We start from the raw sequence: 11,241 nt of genomic DNA, 5'->3' as shown, positions 1-11,241 counted from the left end.
CCTGGCGGCCTCTCTAGAAGCCAAGATTCTGCATCTGGCATATGCTGGAAAATGCTCCAAGCCCTGTTAGCACCAATACAAGGCAATGTTGGGATCAATATCCAGTATACAACAGAGATCAGCACTTTCCTGAAGAGAGCCCCTGAGTTGCCTTTAGAAATTAACGCATTGCCAGCAACGACAGCCATTTGCTCTGTATTTCCCAGCTGTTCTCAGCAGTAAATCCCAGCGCTGTTTCCCTGGACAGAGCTGCCATGAGACTCCCACCATTGCTGGGCTATTCCCTCCCCCTCACCTTAGGGGAGCCGCACTGGTGCCTGCTGCCCAGCAGAGTGTGGGCGTGTGGTGCCCCTCTCGCCAAAGGCAGGGCCAGTAAACGTCTAGGCTGTGAGCTGTGTCCATGCTCAGCTGGTTTCTTATGAATTAAACCAGGGCCCTGGACCCTCCCTCTGACTGTAAATACAACCCCCCCTTAGCGCCTGGTGTGTCCCCGCTCAGCGCAGCCAGGGGTGTGAATGGTACCAGCCTAATTTCCTCATTAATGGGCCCTAGTTGAAGCCAAGGCTCACGTGCTGTGTTTGACACTTGATCCGGCACCTACAGAAGTTGGTGGGGAAGCTCCAGTGACTTCAGTGGTTGAGGCTCAGACCCTGTGAGAATTCCCTGGGTAGTGGAGGGCAGGCCTGAGCCACCAGCAAAAGTCCCCAAGTCCCATTGTCAGAAGTGACGTAAGTACTCACGCCTGGAGTGTTAATGGTGTTTAAGCATCTAAATATACAGGTAGGCACCTTGTGGGATTTTGAGAAGCACCTAGTTGCCAAACCCCCATTCATTTCATTGCCTTTTTAATCTGGCCCTTACGCTCCTAAGTCCTATTGACTTTCAGTTGAACTTAGACTTTTAATGGAGTGAGTCACTTTTGAAAATACCCTAAATACTTCATGCAGTTTTTCTGTCCTTTCATCAGTCTATTACGGTTCACCTGTGCAAGGGAGCAGGACCAATTACTAAACATTGAGCAAAGGAAGTGAATCGCTTTCCAGAGCCTTTTTGTCAATGAAGTAGCGTTAAAATCAGCGCACGCTCTGGGTTCCAGTAGTGTACTCGTTGGCACACGCGCTCTCTCTCTCACTCACACACACACACATGCTCTGTCTGATCCTTTCACTCTCATCCTAGCATTGTAAGCTCCTGAAAACTTCTGAGAGCCATTATCCCCTCTGTGCTCTGCACACGCTTGGTGCTCCAGAAATCATCATCTGGATATCTGGGCAGAGAGCTGTCACCTAAGTCGGTGTTGGCAGGATATTAAAGGCCACTCTTCAAAGAGGGGTTTGTGTCTATACTGACTAGAAGTAGCCAGGAGCTCTGTTTACAGCCTATCCCAGGGAACCGCCATCAGCAGTGCCCCTCTCTCTATGGGCCAGATTTGGTCACTTATTCCCCTTAGTGTTGAGCTGTTCAGCCAATAACCCCACTGATTCGAATGAGGCTACTTGAAGAATTACTAATGCTCAGGGAGAAGGTGGTACCGGAATCTGCCCCCTGCGAGGGCAGAGGGTGACTCCGTACTAACTCACAGAGCAGCCTGCTCTCTGCAGGGCTAGTGACCCAGCTGAGCATTGACCCAGAGTAAAAAGAACACAATATTAGCTGATAAAAGGTAAATTTATTTTATTGGAAGAGAAGGTGAATGTTGCAATTAATACACAAGATGTAAAAGGGACAGAAGAAGTTAAACTCTTCACAGATACAGCAATAGTCAAATTTTTGCGATTTTATTAATATCCTAACAAGGCTGTATCAGAGACTAAAGCAGGAAGGAGAATTCCAGGGAATGCAGGGGGTGAGAGCGGTGGGGACATGGGAATAAAGACAGGTGTCATATGGATTGGTAAAATCCCCCACCTAAAAGAGGAAGCAGATTTGCTGGAAATCGGCATTATGGGAATGCTACAGAGAGATCCTGGCTCCCTTGGGGAACCCCCTACAGACTGACACGGGAACCGGCCGAGCCCTCCGGGGGTCAGAGGGTTAAGAACACTCTGAGCTCTTCAGGGACTTCTCGAAGTTCTTCCCATCGTGTGTCACCTGGCAGGTGTAGGTCTCATGAGTCTTCCACTTTGATGCATCCAGAGACAGGTAACTGCTGGCCATGAACTTGTCGTCACTCTGTTTGGATGGCTTGGTCGTCTCCACTCCAGTGGAGATCTGCTGGCCATCAGCTTTCCAAGTGACTTGGACTGAGCCTGGGTAAAAGCTGCCCAGCAGACAGACCAGTGTGGCTTTGCTCTTTGTTTTGATCTCTTCCGAGGATGGAGGGAAGAGGTGCACGGTGGGAGATGCCTTTTGCTGACCTACAAGACAAGGAGATTCAGTGTTAGAAAACCCAAATCCAGAGACTCCCAGTGCAGAATGTAAGAAATTCCAGATCTCTGCAAAGGTGCCACAAGTACTCCTTTTCTTTTTGCGAATGCAGACTAACACGGCTGTTACTCTAAAACAGATCTCTGCAGTGTAACAAATCCAACTTCTCACAAGCACCATGGGCAGGGTAATGATCTGGGATGTAAGGTGTTCTTGTGGTTAAGGCACAGGACTGGGAATCTGGACACTTGGGGTCCATTCCTAGTTCTGCCCCAGGCTTCCTTAGTGAACCTGATGAAGTCACTTACCTCTCAGGCTATGGAAGGGGGTCACATCACTGACCTCAGCGCACGCAGGCTTTTTCTCAAGGTTTATGGTTTTTTACATATTTCTAAAGCGCTGAGACACTTGGTGGAAGGTGCTGTAGAAGTGCGAAGTATTATCAGGATTGTTTCCAAGCTCACCTTTTCATTCATTGTTGCTCAGAGAAAGGGAAATACGACTTCTGAACAGCTAGCAACCTCGGCAGTTTGCAGAGAATTCCTCCCTATTAAGTGCAAGATTTTGATACCTTTCCTCACATTGAGTAGCACCTTCCTTCTCAAATGGTGCCATTTAGTGCAGAGGAAGGTGCTACTCATTGAATTAAGTAGGAAGATATTTCCATGGTGAAAACACTCTCTCTCATTTCTCAAGAACAGACTATCTGAGAATGGGGCTATTTCTTAGGGTCTAAGCTTAGAGTTTAATTTGCCTGTTCAGGCCTTGGGGGCTGCTTCACTAGAGTCACAGAGGAATGTGGGGTAACCCACATATTTCCAAATGAAAAAAATGCTATAACAGATAATTAGAAAAAAAACAAAACAGTAGGATCCAAAGCATAGGATGGGAGAGCTACATGCATTAAATAGTGTTTTATAGAAAGTAGTATAAAATTCTGTAGTTTTGAGGTGGGGGGGGGAGTTTGTTTGTGAACCATCCTATGGAATTCCATAGCAGGGATAAATTCTCTATTCTGCCAAGTGGGTCGATAAACCCATTGTTGAATCATCATTGTCTGTCTGGGTCTGTAGGTCTCTCTGCTAAGGGTCAGATCTTCTGCTTAACACCTGGGTGACAAACAATCTCCTACCACAGCCTGGTTGCCTGTTCCTGTTGCTGAACAGCCTAGTTATCAAGCAAGCTTGTGTTCAGCAGCTGTAAAGTACAGACTCATTTATGGGACCAATCCCTGCTTCAGGGCCCGATCCAGTGTGCATCTGAGTGTTTTGCTAGATTGGGGCTCAAGACCAGAGGAAAAGGGACCTTGCAAACTACCACACTGAGGGTTGATTTCATGGTGGGGGCAGAGTAGATTCCCCTGGGCCCTAACCTGGTACTATGCTGTGTAACTGCATAGAGACGGGGGGACATTGAAGGCACTACCTGCTTAAGAAGGGACGCAAAAGTTTGGGGAATTTTTAAACCCTTAGTAACATTTCTGCAGCAGCAGCCTTGGTGCTGGGGCCAAATTGGGATGCCCGTCCTCGCGCCAGGTTGCACCTTACTCCATAGGCGGTCGGTCCCATTACATTAGTGGGACTGTATGAAAAGCAATGTGCTACTCGGCATGAGTAGGGCTCCCGCAGTCTGGGCCCTAATTATTTCACGCTTTATGTAGGTCAAAGCAGCCAAGAATGGTATTTGAGCTAATACTGTCAGCCCTGACTTACTGAGCACTGGCTAAGCCAGGTCCACTATGTCCCCTAGGCTGTTCTGTAAGTGAAGCCGGCTGGTCCAGCCAGCATCCTGATCACTGAGCTCTGAGCTTGGCAGACACACAATCCAGCCTCTATGAAGCCGTCCAGCCTTTCAGACTGGCCAGCAACCTTGCTAGTGCACAGTTAGTGCAACCTCTTTAAATCCCTTCCCCCTGCAGGCTGCTCCCACCCCACCCCATTTAACTAATATCTTGCATATCTGAAAGGTTTTGGGTGGGTTTGGGTTGCATAGCCAAACTGAAATCCAATTTTCTCCAAGGTACAATGGAGCAGATCTTCAGTGTCAGGAGTAAGTCAGTCAGTGCAATTAGACTCACTCAGGGTAAGCGTAAATCAGTGTAGTCCATTGCTCGCAAGGAAGCTACGTGGATTTACACCATGTGGGGAGCTGGCCATCTATTTTTAGAATTTGATCAGTCCCTTGTCTAGCTCCAACTGAGCAATGCTACAATAGGGTTGGTTGAAAATGACCATCAAAACCATTTTCAGTGGAAAATTGGTTTTCCACTGAATGAATATTTTTGTGGCAAGTATCTGCTTTTCTCAAAAAAAAATCATTTTTTTTGTTGAAAATCCGAAAATGGAAAAAGTGGAAATCTTAAGCCAAAACCTCTCAATAATTGAAGCATTCTCGGTTTTCAGCTGAAAATGCTTGTTTGGGATTTTGGGCCCATTGAGATGAAAATGATTTTTTTGTTTTGCTTTTTCTGAAATTATTCACAGAAGAAAACCATATTTTCTGCCCAGCTCTCATTCCTAAGCATTCCCTTCCAACGGCCCCCAACAAATCCAATTTTAAATCACCAGGGAGCAAGGATTTTTATAGCAGATGAGATGTCACGGGATTGGACACCTGTCTGCAGGATCCTGGGGTGAGTGCTGGTGGAGGTCTATTGCGGACAATGGAGCTAGGGCATTGCACGGCACCGGAGAAGCTGGCCCGGGGTTTCTTTCATACACTAACTAGCACCCGGTGCTAATGAGAAATAGTTAATACCCGAAAAGAAAAAGAGGGAAAATCTTTTCCTGAAGGGGCTAAAACTAGGTCATCGTAAGTGGGGACCCAGTGGCAGAATCTCAATAGGTTTCATGGTCAAATTCAAACTTCTCTTGAGTGGGAAAAGAAAAGAAAATCCAACATGGGCCATGTACACCTGCTATGACTATCCAGAGAGACTAAACTTTCTTCCCAAGACAGTGTAAAGGTCCATATATAAAGTGAGAGGAGTCCCGAGCCCAGCATGAAGACGAAGAAAGCAGGAAAAAACCATGGAAAATGTACAATACAGCCAGGAGGAGGAAAGTTTGAGAGTAATTCAGTGACTTACCAAGGACGGTCAACTGGGTTCCTCCACCGAAGATCCACCACAGTGACACACGGCTGTACAAAAACCTGTCCCAGTCGATGGCAGGGAGAGGTCACCTCCACTGCCCGTGAGGGGGGGAAAAGAGGTATGGGGCAATCTCCACTGGCACCCCATGGGAGTGCAGGTTTATCCTTTCCGGAGAAACTCATTGTACAATCGGAGGAGTGAAGATCCACTGGGAAGTGAAGCAATGGAGTATTCCTTGGGAGAACTCAGAATAAGGCCAAACCCTGGTCCCCGCAGACAGCCCACATAAGAGAGCAGAAGATGGGCTTGTCGTTAAGGCAGTGGATTGGGAGTCAGGAAAGCGGCGTTCATGTCCTGGCTCTGCCACTGACTTTGTATCTTTGAGCAAGTGACACCCTCTCTGTGCCTCCATTCCCCGTCTGTAAAATGGGGGCAGCACTTCCGTGCCTCCGAGGGTGGTGTAAGGATAAGTTCTGTCGTGTCCCAGAGATGCTCAGGCACTACAGTGATGGGGGCGTGATGGTACCTAGAGGGAACCAAAGGAGCTCTGTGCTCTGGTACTGTGCTGGGTCCCACCACTACAGCGCTCCCCCAACCCCCGCACCGGCTGTGGATCTGCATGCGTGTCTGTGCTGCTGTGCCTGGAGCCCGTGGAGAACGGGTCTGGGTGCTGGAGGGCATGTACACAACTGGACTGCGTGTTGGTCCCTCCACTGCCATTTGGCCAGGACAGGTCAATACTGGGCCACATTCGTCACTGGTGCCATTGTAATGACTTCAGTGGAATTACGTCGGGGAAAGAATGAGGCGCACGAGCTGTCGTGTATGTTACGGATGCGATAACCAAACTTAGAAAGCACGTGTCCGGAACCCCACACGCCTGGGAGCACCAGCATCCTTCTCGACCTAATTAATGTACAGCATGTCCCGGTGACCCACCAATAAGTGTCAGCGAAGAGACAGATCAGACATGTCAGGCGCTGCACACGCGTGGATCGGGTGTGATCCAAACCACGTGCTGTCCTCGTCTACTCTCTGAATAGTGCAGCCTCCCTGCACCTGTCCGTGAGAAGCTAAGACGTCCCCTCCCCCATTGTCCTAACGTACCTGATCGGGATCTTCAGATCGTCCAGGGGGTCGCTCTGACTCACTGGGCACAGCCCTTCTGCCAGACGCTGCGTCATGACGTCCTGTGTTCGCTCTCAGCTGAGCCATGCAGGGGGCTGGTGAAGTCTCCACATTGGACATGCCTGAGGAAGGGCTGAAGATCCATGTGCCATGAAACCGATGACCACCACGCTCTGTCTGAACCCCAGCAGTGGGTCAGGTGCAGGCATTGCTGGAAGCCCAGAGTCAAGCAAGATGCTCAGAACCTTTGGTGTTTGTAAAAGCCGTGTCCATCGCACAGCTGACATATGCTGGAAAATGCCCCAGACCCTGTTGGCACCAATACAAGGCCAGGCTGGTATCCGCCCATGTGCAGTGCACAGCAGAGATCAGCACTTTCCTCGTGGGAGCCTCCAGTTGCCTTTAGAAATTAACACATTGCCCCCAACGACAGCCATGTGCTCTGTATTTCCCAGCTGTTCTCAGCAGTAAATCCCAGCGCTGTCTCCCTGGACGGAGCTGCCATGAGACTCCCACCATTGCTGGGCTATTCCCTTCCCCTCACCTTAGGGGAGCCGCACTGGTGCCTGCTGCCCAGCAGAGTGTGGGCGTGTGGTGCCCCTCTCGCCAAAGGCAGGGCCAGTAAACGTCCAGGCTGTGAGCTGTGTCCATGCTCAGCTGGTTTCTCGTGAATTAAACCAGGGCCCTGGACCCTCCCTCTGACTGTAAACACGAACCCCCCCTTAGTGCCTGGTGTGTGTCAGCTCAGCACGGCCAGGGGTGTGAATGGTACCAGCCTAATTTCCTCATTAATGGGCCGCAGTTGAAGCCAAGGCTCACATGCTGTGTTTGACACACTAACAGACACTTACTGGAGTTGGTGGGGAAGCTCCTGTGACTTCAGTGGCTCAGGCTCAGACTCTGTGAGAATTCCCTGGGTAGGGAGGGGAGGCCTGAGCCTCTGGCAAAAGTGCTGAAGTCCCCTTGTCAGAAGGGACTTCAGCACGTTGGGCTGGAGTGTTAAAGGTATTTAAGCACCTATATGTACAGGATGGCACCTAGCGGGATTTTCAAAAGCACCTAGCTGCCAAACGCCCATTCATTTCATTGCCTTTTAAATCTGGCCCTTACACTTCTAAATCCTATTGACTTTCAGTTGAACTTAGACTTTTAATGGAGTTAGTCACTTTTGAAAACCCCTTAAATACTTCATGTAGCTTTTCAGTCCATTCATCAGTCTATTGTAGTTTACATGTGCAAGGCAACAGAGCCTTTTTGTCAATGAAGTAGTGTTAAAATCAGCGCACGCCCTGAATTCGAGTAGCGAACTCCATGGCCCATGCTCGTTCTCCCTCTCATACACACGTTCTGTGTGAGCTGCTGAAAACTTCTGAGAGCCCTTGTCTCCTCTGTGTACTGCACACTCTTGGGGCTCCACAAATCATAACCTGGAATTCTTACCCTCCCACCATGTACAGACCTGTTTGTGTAGGGGGGGAATGGTGGGACAGTTGGTCTGGTGATGTTAAAAATACTTTGTGAAGTTTAAGAACCCTTCATTCTTTCAAACTCATCCATATCGCAGCCTCCCTCTGCTCCCTTTCCACTTAACCCCTTCTGTAGGAGATGGCAGTGCATGACTGGCCATCCATCCACCCATCCATGTCACCCGTATTGTGAGAGGTGACAGCTCGGTGGTATCTGACACATATGTGGCATATGTGATACAAACGTATCCCTTTACCTCCCTGGCCCCAGGACTGTCAGGGAATCAGGGTCTCCTTTGGCTGGTGGCCCAGCACGGCTCGGGGTCCATGATAAATGTCTTTGTGATGCAAATTTCCAGCTATACACACGGTGCATGCTGCTGTCTGGGAAGGGTGAGACAGACCCCGGAGCTCCCCTCCGAGTATCCAGTCTCACATGAAACTGATTCCCCAGGACAACTATGGGGTAATTAATGGGACACAAATTGTCTGCTCTGGCCTGTCAAGGCTCAAATTGTGCAAAAGCCCAGAAGTAACAAAGGCCTGAGTGTTTCCAGAGAATCCATATCATCAGTAATGTTTTGATTTCATTTGAAAAGCATCTTGAATCTGAAGACTCCCAAAGCACTTTACTCATTTACACAGTTGGTCAAACTGCACATAAAGGTCACTGCCTTCCCCTCTGGCTGAAACACAGCAGGTGTGTCTCAGTGGCCAGCAGCACTTGTTTAATTCAGGCAGATTTCCATGTACAGCTGCCCCTGCTGGGAGGGCAGGTTGGGTGCGTAGGGAGCTGTCCCCCAAGTTGGTGTTTAATATCCTGCCCAATGGAACTCTTCCAAAGAGGTCCGTTGGGTCTCTACTGACCAGAAGTAGCCAGGAGCTCTATTTATAGCCTAACCCAGGGACCAACCTGCAGCAGTGTCGTGCCCCTCACCCTATGGGCCAGATTTGGACGCTTATTCCCCTGAGTCCTGAGCTGTTCAGCCAATAGCCCATTGACTGACTCTAATGAGGCTTCTTGAAGAATGACTAAAGGGAGAAAACGGGAGCCGGAATCTGCCCCCTGCGAGGGCAGAGGGTGACTCAATACTAACTCACAGAGCAGACTGGTCTCTGCAGGGCTAGTGACCCAGCTGAGCATTGAGCCAGCCTAGCCCTGCTGGTCTGTTGGGAGGTGCCAGGATCCCAGCACAAGCAGGGCTGGCTGCAGAGCCACAGGGGTTTGCATTATGCTCTCATGCAGCCCATGATCCCCAGTGATTCCCTAACACAACGTGTACTCTGCAGAGAGATTTGTGCAGCAGCAATTGTCACCCCTCCCAGAAGGCTGGCTGAGAGCCAGAGTGACCCGTGTTAGGGGAGAACAGTCACAGCTTGGGTAATGATCCCTCTGTGACATCTCTCCCCCTCCCCTGATCTCCATGATATTACACGTCACTCAGCGTTACTTCTCCCTTAGCTTGTCTGAAACCCCAAAGCCAACGAGATCCCTACTAAAAAGAAAACCATATTGGCTGATAAAAGGTAAGTTTATTTTATTGGAAGATTATGTGAATATTGCAATTAATACATCAGGAGAAAAGGGGACAGAAGAAGTTAAACCCTTCAGAGTCACAGTGATAGTCAAATTTTTCTGATTTTATTAATATCCTAACAAGGCTGCATCAGAGACTAAAGCAGGAAGGACATTTCCAGGGAATGCAGGGGGTGAGAGCAGTGGGGACGTGGGAATAAAGACAGGTGTCATATGGATTGGTAAAATCTCCCACCTTAAAGAGGAAGGAGTTTTGCTGGAAATCAGCATTATGGGAATGCTACAGACAGATCCAGGTTCCCTTGGGGAACCCCCTACAGACTGATTCGGGAACCAGCTGAGCCCCCTGTGGTCAGAGGGCTAAGAACACTCTGAGCTCTTCAGGGACTTCTCGAAGTTCTTCCCATCGTGTGTCACCTGGCAGGTGTAGGTCTCATGAGTCTTCCACTTTGATGCATCCAGAGACAGGTAACTGCTGGCCATGAACTTGTCGTCACTCTGTTTGGATGGCTTGGTCGTCTCCACTCCAGTGGACAGCTGCTGGCCGTCAGCTTTCCAGGTGACTTGGACTGAGCCTGGGTAAAAGCTGCCCAGCAGACAGACCAGTGTGGCTTTGCTCTTTGTTTTGATCTCTTCCGAGGATGGAGGGAAGAGGTGCACGGTAGGAGATGCCTTTGGCTGACCTACAAGACAAGGAGATTCAGAGTCAGATTAGGAACAAAGCCAAAGAGAATTCAGATACACAGTGGAACATCAAATTCAGACGCTGCCAGTGCAGAATCCAAGGTACTAGATATTTTGAGCTAGATCCTCACCTACTATAAATGAATGTAGTTCCATGACAGCTGAGGGAGAAACTGCCTGAACTGTAAATCAATGCTGCTTTGTAACTACAAAGTCTTACCATTAAAAATCAAATGAAAGCTCACCTATATCCCCGGATTCTATCTGGTAAAGTTAGAGTGGAGTAGAACAGGAAAAGCTAAGTTCAGCTAAAACACTGCGCTAGCCCAATATAATGATCTCCCGTGTTAAACATCCCCCAGCATCTCTCCTTGTACTTGTTCCCTCTCCCACCAGCTAAGGAACCATATGGCACTGACGCTGCATTTGCATGATTGCCCAGGAATTCAGGGCCGAGGAATGTAGCTGGCTTATTCTTTGAGTCAACCATGTTTGATCTGCTGCGAGCTGCCCTCAGAACATCGAAAGCAGCTGTTGCTTTCATATGCAAAATGGCGCTCCGCTATGGCTGGTCTGCTGTCATCTGGCTCTAACATGTCTATCTTTAAAACTGCCAGCTAGCATTTGCCATCTTGTGTCGCTGGCTGTAGGAAAAGTGGATGTTTCAGAGGATTCCAGGTTTAGCTCTGATTTGGAATCCTGCCTGACCTGAGAGCTACTTAAATTGGTTTGTTGGTATTCTAGAAATTTGTGCCCCTTCAGTATCTCCTCCTGCAGGATACTCCATACACGGCAGAGAACTCACATAGTGTGTTTCAAGTTTTTATTCTTACTGTTTTCTCAATACTTTGGGGCCGCATGTCGGCAAATTCAGCTCGCATTGAAGCAGGTACTGAGGGAAATGTTAAACCACTGATGTTAATTTGATTGCATCAGAGAAACCAAAAGCAAAATTTGGGCCCTTA

The 11,241-nt window shown here is 48.8% G+C and overlaps 2 protein-coding genes across 2 annotated transcripts in view; both read right to left on the bottom strand.

Moving 5' to 3' along the window:
* Positions 1-1,688: 1,688 nt before the first annotated feature.
* LOC140898990 (immunoglobulin lambda-1 light chain-like) overlaps positions 1,689-11,241 on the bottom strand; it is a 207,287-nt gene continuing 197,734 nt past the window's right edge. Inside the window, exons 3-4 of the mRNA XM_073313692.1 lie at positions 5,456-5,493; positions 1,689-2,357 (exon numbers count right to left, since the gene is read on the bottom strand). Coding sequence (XP_073169793.1) covers positions 2,035-2,357; positions 5,456-5,493 — 361 coding nt within the window. The 3' untranslated portion in view covers positions 1,689-2,034. The remainder of the gene's footprint in view (positions 2,358-5,455; positions 5,494-11,241) is intronic.
* Positions 9,576-11,241, bottom strand: part of LOC140898989 (immunoglobulin lambda-1 light chain-like) — a 122,581-nt gene continuing 120,915 nt past the window's right edge. The window contains exon 4 of the mRNA XM_073313691.1: positions 9,576-10,275. Coding sequence (XP_073169792.1) covers positions 9,953-10,275 — 323 coding nt within the window. The 3' untranslated portion in view covers positions 9,576-9,952. The remainder of the gene's footprint in view (positions 10,276-11,241) is intronic.

Source organism: Lepidochelys kempii, chromosome 15 (genome assembly GCF_965140265.1).
Source record: "Lepidochelys kempii isolate rLepKem1 chromosome 15, rLepKem1.hap2, whole genome shotgun sequence".
NCBI lineage: Eukaryota > Metazoa > Chordata > Testudines > Cheloniidae > Lepidochelys > Lepidochelys kempii.
The sequence above is the reverse complement of the archived record's forward strand: the minus strand, read 5'-3'. Positions and strand labels throughout refer to the sequence as shown.